General features: G+C 33.3%; 1 protein-coding gene across 1 annotated transcript in view; it reads right to left on the reverse strand.

The window, feature by feature from the left end:
• PKP2 (plakophilin 2) overlaps nucleotides 1-22,532 on the reverse strand; it is a 138,014-nt gene extending 115,482 nt beyond the window's left edge. Inside the window, exon 1 of the mRNA XM_031938154.1 lies at nucleotides 22,186-22,532. Within this exon, the coding sequence (XP_031794014.1) occupies nucleotides 22,186-22,414 (229 nt within the window). The 5' untranslated portion in view covers nucleotides 22,415-22,532. The remainder of the gene's footprint in view (nucleotides 1-22,185) is intronic.
• Nucleotides 22,533-23,016: the final 484 nt, after the last annotated feature.

Genomic DNA, 23,016 nt, shown 5'->3' on the forward strand with positions numbered 1-23,016 from the left:
AATATTCATATGCCACAATTTATTCAGCCATTCTCCAATTGATGGGCATCCACACAGTTTCCAGTTTCTGACCACTACAAAGAGACCTGCCACAAACATTCGTGCACATACAGGTCCCTTTCCCTTTAAGATCTCTTTGGGATATAAGCCCTGGAACTTAAAATCTTACAAAAATAAATGTTGAAAACTATCTTTACATATAATAATTGGGAAAAATGCAATACTATTAAGTGAATTGTCAAAAAAAAGTCACGCCGTTTAAGTAGAAATTACTTAAATGAGTGGCCAGCACTCTATCCATTGTGCCATATATAGCTGCTGCCCTTACATTAGTTTTGATTGAGAAACCGACATCATTTATGGCATTTCTCCATCTTTGTAGCCACTTCAGAAAAATATATATACAACTTCAACTTCAGTAAACTGGCCTTCATTTGCTAGCCCACTTTCTACAATATGCAAGCCAGATTTGGGTGAAGAGGACAATTTTTAGGGCACCTTTTTTAGCTTCTTTTTTATACAAGCAGGTAAGTAGTGTGCTCCTTTAAAAAAATGTCAAGAAGAGATGGATTCTGGGAAGATGATGGAATAGGTTCATAAATTTCAAGCTCTCCAGATTTTCCCCACAAATAGAACAAATTTGTGCCTCAGAGTGAATATAGACTGGTGAAAAATCAAGAAGTCTTCAGGCACAACAAGGGTTCTTCTAATATAATCCAAAAAGATCCAAAGAAAAACCTCAGGCCACAATTAACTAGTGTGAAGTGCAAACACCTACCAGCTAACTCTATAGAAACACAAAGTTAGGACCTCTAGGTCTTTCTTGGTGTGTCTATAGCTCAGCAGGAACCACAGAAATTTTCAAGTCCAGGACAGCATGAGGAGTCAGATGTCTGAATCTGGGAAGCCTAAGTAAAACTTGGCTGATTAGCTAGGCCAGGCTCAGCTGTGCTGGAAAGACAATGCAAGAATGAAACAGATCTTATGTGTGCAAATACAGCTGGGCAGGAATGTGCTGGCTGTGGGTACTTTCAGGAGAGTGGAGTTCTTGGTTTGGGGTTCCAGATCAGAGAGGATAGCTGAAATGAAGTTGAGGCAACCTCCCCACCCCATGATTACAGGTACTTTCACTATTACCTCTTGTTAAAAAAAATAATAAATGAACTGGCAAAGAAGAAAGAATCCCACTGTAGAAACTTGCTGCGGGAAGAGGGAAAACTGGGGTTCATAGTCAGAGAAGGACAATGAAACTTATCCAAAAAAAAAAATCTTCTCCCTCAAAGAATAACATAAAATGCCTCCCTGCCCAGAGAGAATTTATAGAATACAAAAAAAAAAGAATTTAAAAATCAAATGAGAGACATCGAAAAAAAATAATAATAAAAACTATCCAAGAAAAACAAGAATAATATGAAAGTTAACCAACTAGAAAAGGAGATATAGAGTCTCAAAGATGAAAATAACTCTGAAAATTAGAATTGGGTAAGGGGAAGCTAGTAAAACTATGAGCAACCAAGAAACAAAACAGATTCTAAAGAATGAAAAAAAGAAAACAAAATGTGAAAAATCTTATAAGAAAAGTGACAGATCTGGAAAATATAATAAGAGAAAATATAAGAATAATTGGAATATCTGAAAGTTGTGATTAAAAAAAAAAACCTTGACACAATAATCCAAGAAAATTATCCTGGAGTGATAGAACATGAGGGAAAAGCAGAGACAGAAAAAATCCACTTATCACCACCTCAAAGAGATCCTTTGTGAAAAACACATTTCAAAACCTAAAGATCAAAGAGAAAATTTTGCAAGAAACAAGAAAAAAACAATCCAAACACACTGGAGCTGCAAAGTGAAGTACAGAATTTATGATAGCCAACTAGCATTTATTAAACACTACTATGTACCAAGCATTATGCCTAGTGATATATATAGTTTCACATAGATTCCTCTTTCTGAGTTCTGCTCTCTCTATAACAATGCTCTTTTTCTTCCAATTTTTATGTTCAAAATAAAAATTTATATATATATATATATATATATATATATATATATATATATATATATATATATATAAATTGAGACATATAGAAGTTAAGTACAATCAGGTACATAGTTGAGATTAGAACTGAAAAAAGAAAAAATTGAACAGAGCTAAAACTGTCAGAATAATCAGAAGAAATACCGGTCAAGCTGGTGCAAAAATGCACCAGATTGATTTGTGATTGGGAAATTCAAGAAAAAAATCATGAATCAATTTTCTAGATCAAGTCACTATAAGAAAACATACAAAGGATAGGATATCAAAGTTAATGAACAGAGAATTAATAAGGCTGTAGTGCAAGAGAAAAGGAAGTCTCAAACCACAAAGAAGAGTCCAACCTAAAAAAAAAAAAAAAAAAAAATTACCCCTGGCATGGATTCTGTCAATAAAAAGTTACTATAATTAAAAAAAAAAAAAAAAAAAAAAAAAAGAAGAACCCAACCTTTTTACAGGATGTAGTAACAGGTGCCAATTGGCAGCTCTGTCACTTAATACACAATTTGAGATCATAGAGATGGAGGATGAATCATGAAATTATGCATAAGGGTGACTATCTAGGATGAAGAACAGTCAAGAGCACTAGGCTAGGTTATGTATTGAGCAAGAATCAAAGTCAGAACCAATAACAGAGTACAATTTTATAACAAGCTCCTCAGACTGGATCCCATCAAAAAACATGTCAGTCATAATGTACTGTTGGTGAACTTGTGAACTGTTTCAAACACTCTATAGAGCAATTTGGAACTATGGCAAAGTGTTATAAAACCATGTATACCTAGCAATACCACTGCTAAATCTATATCCCAAAAGAGATAAAAAAAAAAAAAAAGAAAAAGAAAAAGAAAAAGGTTCTATATGTACAAAATTATTTATAGTAGCTTCGTGGAAGCAAAAAATTGGAAATTGAGGGGCTGACCACCAACTGGGAAACAGCTGAACAAAGAGATTATAATGGAATGCTATTGTGCTATAAGAAATGATGAGCAGTTTTTTGGGAGGCAAGGAATTGGAAATTGATTAGATGCCCATCAGTTGGGGAATGGTTCAATAAGTTATTGTTCTATAAGAAATGATGAGTATGCTGATTTCAGAAAAGCCTGGAAAGACTTACATGAACTGATGCTGAATGAAGTGAGCAGAACCAGGAGAACATTGTAAATAGTAACAGCAAGATTATGTGATAATCAACTATGAATGATTAGTTCTTCTCAACAATACATTGATCTAAGACAATTACAATAGATTTGGGATGGAAAATGCCATCCTCATTTTCCCAAAGAGGGAACTATGGGAATGGTGATTGAAGCATACTATTTTTCACCTTTCTTAAAATTCATCTGCTTTTTCTTTCTCATGTTTTTCCCCTTTTGTCCTGAGTTTTATTTCACAACATGACTAATATGGAAATATGTTTAAAATGATTGTACATGTATAACCTATGTCAGATTGCTTGCTGTCTTTGAGAGAAAGAAAAGAAAATTTGGAACTCAAAATCTTATAAAAATGAATGTTGAAAGCTATCTTTACATGTAAGTGGAGAAATAAAATACTTTTGAAAAAGAAAAAAAATGATGAGTAAGATGCTCTCAGAAAACCTGGAAAGGCTTCCATGAGCTGATGCAAAGTGAAATGTACTATGTACAAAATGACAGTAGTAATAAGATGATTAGTTGTGAATGACATAACTATTCTCAGAAATACAATGAATTATTCAAGACAACTATAAAACTGTATAATGAAACATGCTGTTCACTCTCAGTGAATGAAATGATGATGTCTGAATGCAGATTGAAACATACTTTTTTAAACTTTATTTTTCTTGAGCTTATTATTTTTGGAAGGGGTCTATGTTTTCTTTTACAACATGACTACACATATTATACATACATCTATATTGAAACACTTGTCTTCTCATTGAGGGTGTGTAAAAAAGGAGGAACCAAGAAAAACTGCAATTCAAAGTTTTATAAAGAAACGTTAAAATTTGTTTTTCTATGTAACTGGGGGAAGTAAAATATTAAACAATTTTTTTAAAAAAGTAAGTCAGGATCTATTCCAAAACAAAAACAAAACCTCAAAACATGTCAAGAATCCCAAACTAAAGAAAGTCTGGAGTTCTATACTCTGAACCAGCAAAACTTGTCAACTGGCTAAACCTGCCTGAATTTAATAGCAGTTTACTGAAATTCCCACAAAGGGCAAGCATACAATTATATTGTTCAGAATCAAACCTACATAGAAACTTGAAGATGATCAAACTTTGCACTCAATCAGATCACTTTGAAAGTACTTGCAGTTTTGTAGACCTCAGTTGTCCTCGAGATCCAAGAATAACATAATATTCAATATCCCAAGAAAGCAGAAGTAAGAAAGCCTACACCTTTCCTCCAGGAGTACAAAGAATAGGCTCCTGATATAAACCTTGAAGTCAGGAATTAGACTTGAAAAAATGAACAAACAAAAAAAGAATCCCACCAAAAGAGCTATTATGATGACAGTGACACTCAAAATTTCAAAAGAAAAGAATGAATTCAATCCTCAAAGAAAAACAAAACTTGGGTTTAAGTCAACTAGAATTCCTGGAAAAAATAAAATAAAAAGATTTCATTTGTTCCCCTCCCCACCCATTACATGTAAAAACATTTTAAAACTTTTTTTTAATGTTTAATTCCAAATTCTCCCCCTCATTGAGAAGGCAAACAATTTTATTCATGTGCAAGTCATGCAAAACATATTTTCATATCTGCATTCTAGATGTGGATAGTCTTTTTAATCATAAGTCCTTTGAAATTGTCTGGGACTACTGTATTGCTAAGTATAGCTAAGTCATCCACAGATGATCATCAAAACAATATTGGTGTTAATTGTGTCCAATGTTCTCTTGTTTCTCTTTCCTTCACTTTGCATCAGTTCACATAGATATTTCCAGATCTTTCTAAAATCATTCCATCACAATCATATACCACAATTTGTTTAGCCATTCACCAATAGATAGCCATTCCCCCAATTTGCAATTCTTTAATACCACACAAAAAAATAAGAACTACTTGTTGTACATATAGCTCTTTTTCCTTTTTTTTAAAAAAACCTCTTTGGTTTACAGACTCTAGAATAAATTAAAATGGAAATTGACTCCAAAAAGAAAAAATAATCTGGAAAAAAATTAATAAAAGAAAGGTACCTATTAGATTCCTTTTAAGATATAGTCTTGAAACTTTTACTGGGGAGAGTGAAAATAGAGAAAGAAGATTAATATCAATAATGAATAATGATTTTAAAATTTTGAATAAAATTTAGCAAAGGAAATACAACTTTTCACAAAGAATATACACTATGACTAGCTTAAGTTTATATCAGAAGTGCATAGCTGATTCAATATCAGAAAAATTATAATTGACCATATTAATGAAAACAAAAATCATATGATTATCTCAATAGATATTTATGATAATATATAATAGCCATTCCTGTTTTTTTAAAAAAAAACACAGTAGAAAGCATACAGTATAAATAAAAAGATCTTTCCTTAATATGATAAATACTATGTATCTAAAAAACATTTATTTAAAATCTATTGTATCCCAAAGAGATCATTAAAAAGGGAAAAGGACTGGCATATGCAAAAACGTTTGTAATTGTCCTTTTAGTAGCAAGAAAGTGGAAACCAAATGAATGCCTATCAGTTGGGGAATGGTTGAACAAGTTATGGTATATGAATGCAATGGAATATTCTTGTTCTATAAGAAACAACCATCAGGCTGATTTCAGAAAGACCTTAAATAAACAGCTGCTAAATGAAGCAAGTAGAACCAAGTGAACATAATACACAGCAACAAGATGATCAATTGTGATGGACAGCAATGCGGAGAGAGCCATCTGCATTCAGAGAAAGAACTATGGGGACTGAATCTCATAGTATTTTCACGATTTTTATTGTTGTTTTCCCCCTTTAATCTGACTTTGTGCAGCATGATAAATATGGAAATATGTTGAATTTAGTCCCTATTGGATTACTTGCTGTCTAAGGTAGGGGGAAGAAGAAAAGGAAGGAGAAAATTATTGAACACAAAGCTTTTCAAGGACTGAATGTTGAAAACTATCTTTGCAAGTATTTTGAAAAATAAAAACCTATTATTATTTAAAAAAAATAAAAACATAAGTTAGTCTGTAATAGGGATTAAATGAGAGGCCTTTACTCTAGACAGATATTAGAAGATCATCATTACTTTCAGTATAGCACCAGAAATGCTACTTATAGTAGTAATAAGAAAAAGAAAGTGAAAGTATAAGTATAGGCAAAGAGGAAAGCAATATTCCTTTTTGTAGATGCTATTATGACTCACTTAAAGACCCCTAATGAATCAATTAAAAATGAATTGAAACAATTAATAACTTCAGCCAAGTTGCAGGATATAAATAAATCTGTCTAAATCATCAGCATTTCTATATATTACCATCAAAATCTATCAGGATGAAATACAAAGATTTCATTTAAAACCATTTAGCAACCAAAACACACAGGAATTACATGAATACAATTACAAAACTCTCTTTACACAAAGGATTGAAGAAATGTTAATTGCTTATGGTTAGGCTGAGCAAATATAATGAAAATTTTAATGCCATGTAAATACCTAATGCCATATTAATCAAATTACCAAAAAAGGACTTTATAGAATGAGATAAAAATAACAAAACTCATCTGGAGGAATCTAGAATTTCAAAGGAAATATTTTTTTTTTAATGAGAAAGATGGAGGTTTGAGTATCAAATCTTACACTAAACAAAACAGTAATCTACAAAAGAATATTATATTGGTTAAAAAATAAAAGAGATTGGTCAGGGAAACAAATTAGGTACACAAAATACAGAAGCAATTAAATCTTTAAAAAAAATTGTTGTTCAATCATGCCAATGATGTCCAACTCTCTGTGATACCATTTGGGGTTTTCTTGACAAAGATCCTAGAGTGACTTGACATTTCCTTCTCCAGTGGATTAAGACAAAGAGAGATTAAGTGATTTATCCAGGGTAATTAACACAGGTAGTCTGAGGTCAAATTTGAATTCAGGTCTTTCTGTCTCCAGAACCAGTATTCCATCCACTGTGCCAGTTAGCTACCTTAATTTTCATGGTCTAAAAACAGTCAATTGTTTGATAAACCCTGAAATTCCAGTTAATGGGGCAAGAACTCATCATTTGATTTAAAAAAAAAAAAAAAAAAACTTTGAAAAAGGACTTCTGGATCACATGATTAACAAAACATTTTCTAACCCTCATGACCTCTCAAACTTCTACAAAACAGAAATGTGTCAAAGATAAAGCAATTTTAATTGTCTTCATGGCATAAAACACCAAGTACCCTAAAGAAGATAACTAATGATCTAATAACTAACTCTTTCTAATTTAGCACTACCTTCCTCATGAATCAGGAACTGAAGGGCTCCACCACCCCACCTGACCCTCAGTTTTGCAACAAAAGGCAAGACTACACTTGATTCACTCCCTGCTTCTTTTCAGGAAGATCCAGCCCCAAATTGCAGAAATTTCTCTGATAAAATTCTCATTTTTAAGCTATATTGAGAATTGATTTCCATATACAAGAATAAGAGACATTTAAAAAATTAGAAGAATAAAAAAAAATATGAACAAGTACTTTTCAGAGGAAGAAATCTCATCAATGGACATACCAAAAAGTGCTCCAAATGATGAAAAAAAAAATTCAAAAATTTAATTAAAACAACTCTAATCTTCAACTTCATATTGATCAGATGGACAATACTGAAAAAAATGAGCAAGACTGGAGGTCTGTGAGAAAACATATGTTCTTGCTCAAGTCTCTTTGAAAAGCACTTTGGAACTATTACCCCCAAAATTATTAAATTATGCAAACTTTCAATATAGTGATACCAATATTAATTCTATATCCTAAAAAGAGCAAAAAAGGCAAAAAGGAACCCAAATGCAAAAACTTTTTGTTCTAGTAGAAAAGTAATTACCAAACAGAATGTAATGGCTGAATTAGTTACGGTATATGAATATGATAGGATATTTTTGTGCTATAAGATATGACAATGAGAATGGTTTCAGAGAAACCTAAGAACACTTACATGATCTGATATATAATGAAGTTAGCTGAACAGCTTATAAAATGACAGTACTCCTGTAAAGAAAAACAACTCTAACTATACGTAGAATCAACCACAATTCCAGAATACTCATGAAGAAACATGCTACTCACCTTCTGACAGACATGATATATTCAAGGTGTAAAGTGAAAAACTTTTTTTTCAATCATGGTTAATGGGGGAATTTATTTTACTTGACTATCCATGTCTGTAATAAGATTTATGTTTTTCTTTCTTTTAGTGGATCAGAAGAGGAAGTAGGAGAAAGAAGTTGAAAAAAACAAAGACTTAAATATAAAAGAAATTAACATGCAGGCAGTAACTCCTTTGATTTCTATAACTTTTTTTTAAAATTAGGAAGTTGAGAAATTTTAACAAATATGAAAACTGCAATATACTAAAAAGGAAAGATTTTATGCAAAGTTGTGAATTTCTATTAAACTTTTATTTTTATTTTCAAATTTCATATTAGTCTTAACACTACAGTAACGAAATCATACTTTCTTTTCTGTGTCCCTTTATGAATTTCTTATTTTATGCCTTTTTAGTGTTCCATAGTTGCTTCTTTCTTTCCTTTCTTTGTTTTTTTTTCATCCCTTTCACTATCTAGCAAGTCACCCCACCAGAAGTATACTTACATTAAAAAAAAAAAAAGGTATAGTGAAACAAAAGAAATAAATTCACATCTTGGCTGTACCTCAAAATATGTTTTATGATGAACCTCTTCCCTTTATTAATTAGAGCAACAACACAAATAATGTTCACAAATAAAAGCAGGTCTAAACAGAAAAATATTGCTCAAGGAAAAGTTGAGCCAATATAATCAAAATGACAACTCTACCTAAGCCAATTCTCTTATTTGATGCCATACCAATTAAACTATCAAAGGCTTATTTTGTAGAGCTAGAAAAAATAATGACAACAATTTTCATGTGGGAAGAACAAAAGGTCAAAAATATTAAGGGAATCAATGACAAAAATGTGAAAGAAAGTGGCTAATGGCAGCAGATTTCAAACTATATTATAAAGCAATAATCATTCAAACAATATGGTACTGGTTAAGAAATAGAGGGACAGATCAATGGTATGGATTTTGTAGACAAAAATTAGACAGTAATTTAGTTTTTCATAAATACAAAGATCCAAACTTTTAGGGTAAGCACTCACCATTTGAGTAAAATTATAAGAAAACTAGAAAGCAATTTGGAAACAATGCACAAACATCTTATACTATATACCAAAATACAGTCAAAATGGATAAATAATTTAGACATAAAAGATGACATTATAAGTAATTTATATATTCAATGTCATCCCAATTAAATTACCAATAACTTAGTTCACTTATTTAGAAAACTGTCACAAAATTCATAACATTTGAGAACATCAAAGGAACTAATGAGGAAAAAATTGTAAAGGAAAGATGTTTAGCAGTAACAAATCTTAAACTATATTATGAATCTATAATGATCAAAACTGAATAGTACTGGCTAAGAAATAGAAAGAAAATTAATAAAAAAGAGTAGACATACAATTTATAGCAGCAAACATAGTAATCATATTTTACAAGGATAAAGATTTAAGTTTTTGAAATAAGAATTCATTATTTGGTAAAGATTGTTAAGAAAACTGGAAGGCAGTCTGGCAGAAATTGGGCACAGACCAGTATCTTAAACCATTTACAGAGATAAGATCAAAATATATACATAGCCTAGAAAATAAGAGATATCATGAGAAAAATTGAAGAACATGGACTATCTTGCTTATCACTCTTATGGATAGGTGAAAAATTTATGAATAAATAAAGGATAGAGGACAATGTGAGATATAAAATAAATTAATTCTGATTATATTAAAAAGTTTTTGTACATATATCCAATTTGACCCAAAGTTCTACCTGGTCAGGATCTTTACCGCATACTCATTATGTCTGCTAAAACCAGAATCATTTGTTAGGTATGGTATAGACTCTATTTCAGTTATGGGTTAAACTAAATATCCACTAATCCTTTTAACCCAGAAATTCAGTGCTTAGATGAAACTGATACAAAGAGCTATATCAAGTTAACACTCATTAGATTAATGTATCTTGTAAATGTTTACTTCTAAGGGATGAAACCAAATGGAAAACATTCTTTTCTGAGGAAATCATCGTAATGTAGATTAGAGAATATTTTAGATGTTAATTGCATAAGTCATCTAGTAAAAAGAGCCAGTGTTCAATAGAAAGAAGTGGATATATTCAAATAAGCTCCCAAAGATCACATAATTAAAAATTGGATGAGGAGGAAAACAGATAGCTTTCAAAACTTAGACTAAGGGGAAAATTCTTAACTAAACAAAGAATAAACATGACTATAGAACATAAACAATTCTGATTACAAAAATTTTTAAATGAGAATCATTGCTGTTAGAATGACATCCCAGATATATTAGTAACTAATACATATACATTTGTCTTTTAGAAGTAGACAGATAAGCAGATGAGTTATGGGTAAAAAGTCAAATGATATGAAAAAAAAGTTTCAAATTCTTAACAATTAGAGAATGCAAATTAAAACTGAATTCCCATGTCATACCTATGGGATGACAAAAAGAGAAAATAACATTGTTGGAGATAATGTTAGGACCATAACTATGATAATTAAGTGAATCTGTGAATTTTTCCCTTTCTTTGTAACCCTGGACATAATAGTACTTAATGTTTCTACTTGACTTAATTGATCTAAGCATTCTGGAAACCAATTTGGAACTATTTTATCACTGAACTGTATACACACTTTGACCCACACAATATCACAACTAAACATATCTCAAAGAGGTCAAAGATAGAAGGAAACAATCTATAAGTACAACATTATTTATAGCAGTATTTTTTACTGTGGCAAAGAATTTATTTTTTAAAATTTTTTTTTTAATTTAATAGCCTTTTATTTACAGGATATATGCATGGGTAACTTTACAGTATTAACAATTGTGGCAAAGAATTTAAAGCAAAGTGGGTATCTATCAATTAGAGAATACATGTAACATTAGTGACAAATAATGACATTGGGGAGAGTTGAGATCATTTGTGTGAACTGATGCACAGTGAAATGAGTAGATACAGAACAATTTGTACAATGACTACAATATTGTTTAAAAAAAAACAACACTGAAAAATTTCAGTACTGAGCAATATAGTGATTAAGTATGACATCAGGAAAGGGGCAGCGAGGTGGTGGATAGAGCACCAGCCATGAATTCAGGAGGACGCGAGTTCAAATCTGGTCTCAGACACTAAACTTTTCCTAGCTGTGTGACCCTGCACAAGTCACTTAACCCCAATTGCCTCAGCAAAAAAAAAAAAAAAAAAATTGACCTCAGGAGACTGTGGTGAATTATGATTCTTACTTTTTTGTTAAAAAGATACTACAGATGCAAAATGATACACAGTTTTAAAATATAGCATATGTATTGATTTGTTTTTCATAACTATACTTATTTGCTGCAAAGGAGGATTTCTCTTGGGGAAGGAGTTGGAAGCTAGTGACAGCATGTGCAAAAATTTTTGTAGCAGCAAGGAACTAGAAACTGAGTAAGAACATTATACACAACAACAAGATTATGTGATCATCAACTGTGATGGACTTGGCTCTTTTCATCAATGAGGTGATTCAAGGCAATTCCAATAGACTCCTGATGGAAAGAGCCATATTGCACCCAGAAAGAGAACTAGGGAGACCGAATACAGATCAAAAAGCATAGTATTTTCGTCTTTTTTGCTATTGTTATTGTTTGCTTTTCTTTCATGTGTTTTTTTTCCCCTTTTGATCTGATTTTTCTCGTTAAGAAAGACAAATGTAAAAATATGTATTAAAAGAACTGCACACATTTAACTTATATTGGATTACTTGCTATCTAGGGGAGGGAGTAGCAGGGAAGGAGGAGAAAATTTTGGTTTTGCAAGGATTAATGTTGAGAACTATCTTTCCATGTATTTTGAAAAATAAAAAGGTATTATTTTAAAAAATAAAACAAAGTAAAAGCAATGCAAAAAAGTTTACAAAATAAATAAAAATGCAAGAAAAACATAATGTTAATTTTTTTTGTTTGTTTCAGTCAATATGACGTAGGGATGTGTTTCTATTTGAGTATGACATTACTAGACTAGTGCACTGAAAAGGAAGGGGAAAGTAAGAAACAAACAATTTGTAATTTGTTTTGTTAGGGAAAATACAATCAGATCCCAGAGAATTCTCCATCCTACCTCATCTTCTCCTCCAAAAAGAAAGGAAGGAAAGAAAAAGAATAAAGTAAATAGTTTTATCCCATGTGAAACTATTTCCTGTAATATATCTGAGACTCATCTGATAGTGATCTTGCATAAACAAAATTTATAGTTAGGGGACTTTGGAATTTCGGCAAACTTATATTACTTCTGAATGATCTCTTCCTACAATAAAAGGAAATTCTGGTCAATTCTATAGTGTAATGTTTGTCATTTTAATTACCAGTTGATTAACATTTTATCTTCTTTTTCCATTTAGAATGAGTTAGTTCATTATAGTAAAAAGATTTGTAGGCAAACAATTGCATTCCCCCCCCTCCCCCCCCCCACTTCTTAGAGTTAAATTTCTCAGACTACAAATCAATGGGTTTGTGACCCATTTTAGACAACAAAGTAGGACATTTAACTCTCCTGGCATTCTAAGTTCCCTGTAGACTCCTTGTTTGTGCGTAGGGCAATATAGTTATTGTACACTGACTCCCCCAGCCCTCTCCTGCCCTCGGGTCTTTTTTGCCAGGATAGGATTATATCTAGCAGCCTTCTTTTCCCACATGATGTTCTATTTTCACCCCTGTTAGTCACCCTTAGTACTGCAAACTGCTTTACACAAAGAATTAACAATAAAAATCTTACAATCTATATAATATCTACTAATTGTCTTTACATATGAAAGGCTAGGTTTTTACATCAAGACAACCCCTGAATCAAGACAAAACTTGAATTAATATCTCCTAGATATTGTTACTGTGTTTTATAAGTAACGAAAAAAAATTAATGTACTAAAAACAGCCTGCAAGAAAAGGGAGGTGTACTAAGCAGAAGAGGGGTATTTTCTACAAAGACAGCAAAATGATTTCTTCTACACTCTAAAATTGATTTTTTTTTTCAAATAATAACTCCCTGGGGAGTTTTTATTAACATTCTAACAACTGGAACTATTCATAAGTAGAATGGACTGTCTTGGTAGAGAGTGAGTTTTTCGCTAATAATTAACAGGTCTTATAGCAGAGATTAGACTACGTTTGTCAGCTTACATTTTTGGTATGGACCAAATGAAGTCCCTTCCAACTTTAAAAATTGGTAGTACTGTGATTCTATGAAGTGAGATGTTGCCTGAATTTCTACCTAGACCTATTAACCTCAAAGAAGTACACATTCAAAAAAGTCAGTTCTTGAGTTATTTTCTATTAAATTCACCTATCTAATGCTCTTTTCAAACCCATATATAGTTAGCTAAGAAAAACATTGGAAAAAGCTTTAAAACTTGTATAACTACTAACAGATCACCTACATTTATCTTAACTTCTGTTTTCAGTAGATTATCTGTTGCTTACAAGTCACTGGTATGCCAGGAATGCAAGACTGCCCAAACATTTTAAACCCTTTCAAATAAAATTTCCAGAGCACTTAAACAGGAATCCTGCTGAGCTTTTCTTCTTAGAATTACAGACTGATAAGGCTTTCTTCCCAAACCAACACTCTTTCTTTGGAGAAAAGATAATAACTATAACTACCATTAGCATAGTGTTTTAAAGCACTTTTCCCTTCCACAATAACTTTATGAGACAGGCAGTGCAACTATCATTATATTCATTTTATAGATCAGGGAACTGTGTTTCAGAAAAGTGAAGTGTCAAACTCAGATTTCCTGATACAATAATAATTTTACATAATTATTTACAATAATCACAATAATATAATAATAAATTACAGTACATAATAAATAAAAATTCTCAGTAGTGACTTAATGCTGCTTTATTTTTGAAGGATTTTTAGTTAACTGGCTAACCTAGATTCTGAGGGGGGGCATATCAATAGATCTAGCTCAGACAATTTTAAGTTCCCCTGAAGTTAATTTCCCTTTTGAAAAGCAGAAAACTGGAACTTTATTGTTAGTAGTTATTGTGCATTTGTTCTTGATCAACCTGATTTGTAGTTCTGGGTATGCTAGGGAAAGGATTTCAATGTGCTGTGCACTGGGTTTGCAATATTTAAACACCTTACTTTTCAAAAAGATCTTTATAATAACCTAAATGATTAGGATAGAAACATTTTATTCCAGATAATTCTTTCCTCAATAAGCCGATTTTATGAAGATCCCTTGAGGTAAAATTTGAAAATTGCCATTCTATTTGCAATTTTCCATCCTTTTCATGCTGGTTACTTGAGGCTTTGCGCTTTCACTGTAACCTATGGGACTTAATAGGTTAAAATTCCATTTTAATATAGAGGTGTTTCTTTTATATGGGACAATATAGAAGAAACACCTCTATATTAAAATGGAATTTCCTGGCAGTGACATTTCTATAAAACAATATTTAAAAGTAAGAGGCAGCATGACATTGGAAGGAAAGAATTTCAGAGTCAGGAGGACCTGAGTTCAAGTCCCACCTCTGACATATATAAGGCATGATGTTAACCTAGTGTTAACCTAGGTATGATGTCATTTAACTGTTCAGTTTAGAGAAACCTCTAAAACTATAAACCGCTGGTGAGGTGCTGACCTACAATATTTCTGAGTAGTCTCTCCCCACAATAAATGAAGAATCCTGGTTAATCCCGGGGTGTAAAGTTTATCATTTTCACTACCAATTGACTCACTCACATTCTATCTTCCTTTCCCAAATAGAACAAATAAGCTCATTTTAGTGAAAAGATTTGCAGGTAATTTTTTTTTCTTTTTTCCTTACTTTAGTAAGGAATTTCATAGACTAAAAATCAATTAGTTTGTGACCCATTTTATGAAGAAAACACCAAAAAAAATCCCCCCAAATCTAGCATGTTTCTCAAGTAACTCACAGTCTAATGGAGGAGATAAAAGGCAGAAAAATGACCAGTTAGGAACAGCTTTTGTATGGGTTCAGCAAATGGAAACACAAACCCCACATAAAGACAATAGATAAAGTAAGGCAGCTTCATTAAGATGACATGCTAAAAAGAAGGGCAGTCAGAGAGATGGAAACAGGTCAGGTCTGCTGAGAACTGGAACACAATAATTGGTGGAACTGGACACAAAAACCCGTAAAATCTGCTGGGTTTTTATATGATTCTTATCTGAATTGAACAGATCTTGGGGGAAGGGACCAGAGGAGAAGGACTGATTCATACTGGGGGAAGTGAGGAAAGACTCCTAGGGAAATGGCAGTTGATAATCCAACTCCTCATAGATGGGAAAGAAATAGTTTTTTGGCCATTATTGTTGTTTTTATTTTGATAGGGAGACTCAGAGAATCTGAGTTTCCCTAAAACATCTTCATTTAGCAAGGTGAGGAGGTTACTGAGATCCTCACACTTTCACAGCTTGTTGGCAAGTTTTTTATTTCATGTTTATTAATTCCTTATCATTTTCCTTATTATTCTAAATTTTTCCTTCTTTCCTATCCTGTCTTAAAGAAGGTAACCTGTGTTATATTTTTTCACTGAAAAGACAAATACTCCTTCACTTCTTAAAATTTCTGTCCTTTAATCTTGTCTGGGAAGAAGAGGTATTTTTAGCCTTTTCTAGGATTAATCCTTCCATCTACACCTTGATTTTATTCAGTTCAACTGGATTCAACAAAGATTTATTAAACATTTACTAGCTAAACATATATCACAGGCAGGATAAATAAAGACAAAAATATGGCCCCTGTCCTCAAGAAACTTTCACTTCCTCCTCATTTCCAGTATCTAGAGTAGTTATCCCTCTTTCTATCATGCATCTTCAATTTCTCTTTACAGCTTTCTTCTTACCTGTTTATCAAACATTCATCTTCAAATAGTAGACATGATCTTTGGAATCCCAGTCCAGGAAAAAGACTCAATTAGAAGTCATGTGACATCTAAACATGAATTTGGTGGGAAAATGCTGTATAGGAAATGAGCTAAATTGTGCTGACTTTCCTTTATAGACTAAGAAGGTGTAGAAGAAAGTATATCCTGGTGGTATTGAGAAAAATGCTTTTGTTTGTTCTTGTTGTATTTTAAAAGCATATATCCTCTTGTAAAGTTAATCAGTGGTGAAGGATTGCTAGCAAATAAGACCTAATAATGGGTAGGGTGGGGTCAAGTCAATAGTAGTATAGAGAAATACCTCTAACCTTCAGGTTCAATTCCTGGGTCTCAGTATGGTCCTGAGAGAGTAAAACCAGAGCAAACATGCTATATCGTTTCCCCATTATAATACTTTTTTATGCTGAGGTAATTGGGGTTAAGTGACTTGCCTCGGGTCACACAGCTAGGAAGTATTAAGTGTCTGAGGCCACATTTAAACTCAGGTTCTCCTGATTTCAGGGCTGGTACTCCATCTACTGCACCATGTAGCTGACCCATGTTTCCCCATTATTAAAAATATGTAAATAAATTCTTGTCTTGGTTTTTCTATTTGTGGTCTCATCTTTTTCCTTCCCTTCACTAATAGACTTATTGGGGGGGAAAGTGTTCCTAAAGAAAGATTCCTCTGACATACTTTCATCACTTCTTCGCAATGTGCCTTTTATTTCCAGAATTTTACTGAAACTGATCTTTCAAAGGTTGCTAATGGCCCCCTAAAAGACCTTAAAAATCATCCAGTCCATACAGATGACAAAATTGAGAACCTAAATTTAAAGACACTTAATCAAGACTCCAAATCCAGTGCTTTTTTTCATTACACATAATACCTCTTAGTAAAGTTCAGAGAGATAAAGTAACTTGCTCTGAGTTGGGAAGACTCTGAGCCATTGTTAGTTGGCTGCCTGACTTCTAGTTCCTACTCTAATTCTAATCACAGAGATCTCTACTGAGGTCCAGTTTTACATTTATGACTGCTTTCAGCGCAACTTCATCTGGATAACCACCAGTACTTCAAATAACCCATCAGAGAACAAACCTTATTTCACTATTTCTGTCAAAGGGGCACTTGCCCAATTTCCTATGTTAAAACCTTTGACCCTTCTCTCTTCCTATATTCAATCAGTTGCCACATAAAATAGATTCCACCTTCACAGCACCTCACACTTCTACCCCCTCTTCCCTATTACTACAATCACTATAATATAGGCCCTTGTCACCACCACAGACTTCAAGAATTGTCTCCTAATCTGTTTTTCCTCTGCTACTTGCTCCTGTTTTAATCTAACTTTCAAAATACTAACAGATTGGGCTCCATGATACTTATCTGCATGTGTCTTCAAGCAGAGGGATGTTAGTGTTTATTTGACTAATTTGTTAGTGTTATGAAGAATAATTTATACTAACTGCCTCTTAAATAAAATTCAAATTTTTTATCTTTAAAGCCCTTTACAATCTGGCAACAACCTTCTTTTCAATGTACTCTGAATGTACTTATCTACCCTTTGCTTTTTTACTTTTGTGTTTTTTGATCATCTTCTCCCTATGCTTGGAATGACCCTTTACTCTTCCATCTCTATTGCTGAATTCCAGTGCTTTCGTTAAAGCTTTGTTCAAATTTTGTCTCCTAATTGTACATTTTCTTCCCTTAAAACTCACAAAACACTTTGGTTTACTTTCTTATGTATTTATCCTGTATTATAATTATTTTTGTCTTTTTTCCCCCCTAGTAGATAATAAGATATATGCAAGCAGGACTTAATTTTATCTGTAATTTTTCTTTCCTGCAGAGGACATTAGGCATTTTCAAATTATTGAATTGAAGCACAATATATCAGAAAAAGCACTGGTTTGGGAATCAGAAAACTTTGTTGCATCCCAATTACCAAGCAAAGAAGACATTTGACAAATCACATCATCTCTGTGGACATCTCCCAAGTATCATAAAAAACCTCTGTAAAATGGGTCAACTGAACTAGATTGATGTTTCTTAATGAAAACAAGAATTTGCATACTGGCAGAATATGAAAATTCTCTATTAAATACGATTCAATCTTAATACTTTAGACTCCAAGAAGAAGATCTAGGATGAAGAAGAAAAGATCTATGAGAGAGAAGGAATTAAAATTTAGAATGGTATAGAAAAATGAGCATTGAATGTACAGTCAAAGGACCTAAGATTATATTCTAATTTTGACATTTAATAGCTAGGCCATATTGGGCAAATCATTTATCTTCACTGGTCCTTAGTTTCCTGATCTATAAAAATGACAGGACTGGAATAGATGTCCTCTAAAATTCTGTCTAGCTCCATAATTTTGAACGATGACTCTAAATTCTCACCACATTGAAGTTTCACACTTTTCCCCTTCTTCAAGCAACCCCAACATTTTACTTCTACCTTCTCATCTGAGAAACTTATTTCAAGTGAAAAATCTGAAGCCATTTTCCAAGACTTCCCTGTGACCTCTCCTCTTTAACTCATTCAGATATCTTATACTACTATCTATTACTTTATCCCTCTCACATGAAAAGTTAACACTTCTCCTTTGTCAAGGCAAAACTCTACATGTAGAAATGATCCCATTCCATCCCATCTTTTCCAGCAGATTGCCCCTTCCAACATCTTCATTTCTCACTAACATTCAATTTATCCTTGCTCATTAGGTGCTTCCCTAATACAATCATGTTCATGTCTCCCCCATCCTCAAAAAAGCTTAATTGAACTGTCCTTGAGAGCTATCATTCTGAATCTCTCAATCATATCATTTCTAAACTCCTTAGCAAGTCCATCAATAATCAATATTTTCACTTCCTTTCCTCTTACTTTCTTCTTAACTCTGAAATGTAGCTTCCTACATCATCATTCAAATAGAAATGCTATTTCTCTAATTGCACATGTTTAACATATGTTGAATTACTTGCTATCTAGGAGAAAGGGAAGGAAAACATCTGGAACACAAAGTTATGCAAGAGTAAATGCTGAAAATTATCTATGCATGTATTTTGAAAATAAAAAGTCTTTAAAAATGCTATTTCTCTCTCTCTCTCTCTCTCTCTCTCTCTCTCTCTTTTTTGGGGGGTGGTGAGGCAATTGGGGTTAAGTGACTTGCCCAAGGTCATACAGCTAGAAAGTGGTAAGTTTCTGAGGCCAGAGTTGAACTCAGGTCCTCCTGACTTCAGGGCTGGTGCTCTATCCTCTGACATCTAGGTGTTCCTAGAAATGTTATTTCTCAATCTGCATTGTTCTTGACCTCTCTACAGCCTTTTATGTTGTCAATGCCCTCTCCTTGATAAGCTTTTCAAGACACTAATCTCTTCTGGTTCTTCTCCTGTTTGTAAGATACCTCCTTTTCAGTTTCCTTTGCCAGATATTCACGGAAGCCATGCCACTAACTCTGGGTGTCTCCCCTGCAAACAGTCTCTATCTTTGACTCTCTTTTCATCTTACTTGTTGGCTTCTTTGCTTTCAATTATCAACTCTTGTTGCCTTCTTTGGTTTCAATTAGCATCTCTATGTAGATGATTCTTAGATATAAATTTCCAACTAATCTCGCTATTGATCTTTAATCTCCAGCTCCCCATTGAACATCTAAAACTAAATTCCCCATAGGTATTTTAACCTTAACATGTCCAAAACTGAAAAACTAATTGCAACATTACATAATGTTTGCAAAAACACGAAAAGGCACCTTACAAAATACCTTGTATGATACAAATATTATCTTGATACTTAAACTGGGAAGAATCAAAATAGTGACTATTATAGAATATTCTTAATGAGTAAAAAAAAATTAAGTAAAGTGCTATCAAAGAAGTCACAGAAAAATGTCAATGACATTAGAGTGTATGACCAAGTTGAATTTATATCAAGAATGAAAGCTTTTGTATTTTTATCTGTAAACAATTTCATCAATGAAAAAGAGAAAAAACAGATCAATCAATTGGGTATGCAACTAAGAAACTAAAAAATCAACTAAAAACTCAAATACTAAAAAAAAAAAATTTCTAAAAATCTAAAAATATAACAAAATTGAAAGCAAAAAACCCTAGTGAATTAATAAATTACTCTAAGAATTGTGCTCATACTATTTTATTATACCATTATTGTTTATCTTATGTATTCATTTATCAAGGTCAAACTAGGTTAGAGATATCTATCTTTTGGTTGCAATTGGGCAAATGTAAATATTTTATTTTGTATGTAATGTAAATATTCAATTTATATTAGGAATAGAATTTAACTAATTTAAACAGACTAAAGTTCTTACCTTAGATCTTTCTCACAGAAACTGAATAAATGTGGCTAGTTGACCCCGTGGGTTTTTTTTTTAAATCGATAACATTAATTACTGATTAATAATATAATTGAAAACAGTAATAGTTGATAACATCCCCCTCTCTTCCCACATATGATTTGTGTATAAAATCTCTACATTTCCTGAAACAGAATTTTCAGTTTGCAAACTGTATTTCTTACTCTGTAAGTGACTAAAAGTACTCATTTATCTCTTTAAAAATCCATCTGTAGGTCTGCTTTGTGCAGCTCCATCTATACACAGTTTAGAGACCAAAAGAGTAAAGTTCTGCTAACAATAGTTTTCAAGCAGTCTTGTGTTTTTAAGTTTGCACTTTATAAATAATCAGTCACCACACTCAGCCTCAATGGGATCTAATTTCCAGTTAAACACTAGGGCTATTGAATTAAATTCCTAAGATCATTTAGGATGTAGACCTAGCAGGGCCTTAGGAGGGCATAGTCAACTCTTCTAGTTTTATTCATAAGAAAATTGCCATCTCAATTCTCTTTATTGATTTGCTCCAGGTTATACAAAACTACTTAATAAATAGCAAAGACAAAGATTTAGACTTCTAATCCAAATCTAGTTAGGAGGCTGCCTATGAAACACAGGTAAGACCTTATTGATCTGAAAAAAAATTAATTTAACAACCCTCTAATTATCCATATTTGTTTAATGTTATTTTTATCTTGGTTTTCACATCTTGATTTGTCTTTTACCATCTCAACTAGTCACATTTCACTTTTTCCCCCTTTTCTTCGACACTTCATTTTCTAGACTGTTAAGGGAACCCTTGAGTCCCATCAATCTGATCTTTTAAGAAATCTGTTCTGCCCTAAAACTGCCCTAAAACACCCCTTTAGAGAGGAAGGAAGGAAACAACCTGGGGGAGCAGGCTAAAATTTTTTTCCTTTCTATTAAGGTAGTGTGCTTTTATCTTTAATCGTGGACTTCCAATTGAATCTTCCATAATGGATAGATTAATAGAATGACTTGTATTCCCTCATAAAATGCCAGAGCCATAAAGGTGGGAATTTATGATCAGTCAGGAACTCAGATTTTTAAGAAAAAAAGAAAGGTATTATGCTAAAGTGTGGGTTTTGGGGTGAGGGACTGTGGGTTCAGATCGTAATTCAGTCACTATTTGTGATCTTGAACAAGTCAGTATCTAAAGGAACTCAGTTTCTTCAATTGTAAAATAAGGGGTTTGGACTAGATGATCTCTTAGATTAATTTCAGATCTCAATTTATGATCTTATAAGACAAGTAAGTGCGAGCTTAAAAAATTGTAAGACTTGGTCAAGAACGGTAACCGGTACTGGGTATATTGGGCCTCTTAAACTATATATAAAGATTACTATATTATGAAACCCTATAAAATTATATTTATGCTTTTTTCTTTCAAACAGCTACCAGTGATTTGAGGAGCTAAAGAGAGGCCGGTGCAATCAAGTAACACATAAAGAGCTATATGTAATTGGTCTAACCACGAATAAAAGTCTTCCCCAGGTTTTCCTAACCGGGAAGGACATCAGTAATCGGGGTGGGGCAGCCTATGGGAAGCTCTGAAAAAGACTCGGGAAAGAGAGGTCTCGGGATCCGCCCGGGGCTCCCAAGAAGTCGAGGATCACTCACCGTTCGCCACTAAATTCTTGCCTTTCCTGGCTAGCGTCTGCTGGACTTGTTGCTGAATTCTGAGAGTTTTAACAGACTGGTCAGTGTGGCTACTGCTCCCAACCAATTTTAGCCTGGCTTCGGAAGGCAGAGCCAGACTGGAGCTGTCCAGCTGCTCTAAGATTTGCTGGCCCAACACAGTTCTGATGTAGCCACATTCCTCAGGTAAGCTGGGGGCTGCCATGATCATAAGAAAGCAGTGTTGGGGGCGGTGAGTCGAGTGCCTACCGCAAAGGTCTGTTCCCCTTCCTGTAGCGGCGAAACCTGGGAGAAAAGAGGCAGTCTGAAGTAGTCCTGGGCGGTAGCTGACTATAATGCCAGCAGGTCTCCGCCCCTGGGCCACGCCTCCGCGGCTTTGGGCCTCTCTAGCTGCTTTCTCCTCCCATCTGAAAAAGACTCTTCCTGCCTCCCTCTCTCCCTCTCTTTCCCTTTCCCTTCCTCTCTCTCCCTCTTCCTCCTCCCCCCTCAACTACCCCCTCCTCTTTACTTTTCCTCCCTCCTCTCCTCCTCCCTCCTCCCCTCCCGCTTTCTCTTTGATTCTTGAAAACACTGAACAACAAGTAGCCAGATGAACTCTACTAGGACCTGGAGAGCTACTTTGCACCTGCGCTCTGGAAAACCAAACCAAACCAAATCAGTAAGATATTATCAACAGAGTTTAGATAATCCCAGTGAAAGATCAGAAAATTATATGACCTGTATGTTAAAGAGAAATGACAGAATGGAGCTAAATAAGCTAATAAAATGACATTTGTGAGACAAATGGCCAGAATCCAAAATAATTTTTCTTAT

Source organism: Sarcophilus harrisii, chromosome 5 (genome assembly GCF_902635505.1).
Source record: "Sarcophilus harrisii chromosome 5, mSarHar1.11, whole genome shotgun sequence".
Taxonomy (NCBI): domain Eukaryota; kingdom Metazoa; phylum Chordata; class Mammalia; order Dasyuromorphia; family Dasyuridae; genus Sarcophilus; species Sarcophilus harrisii.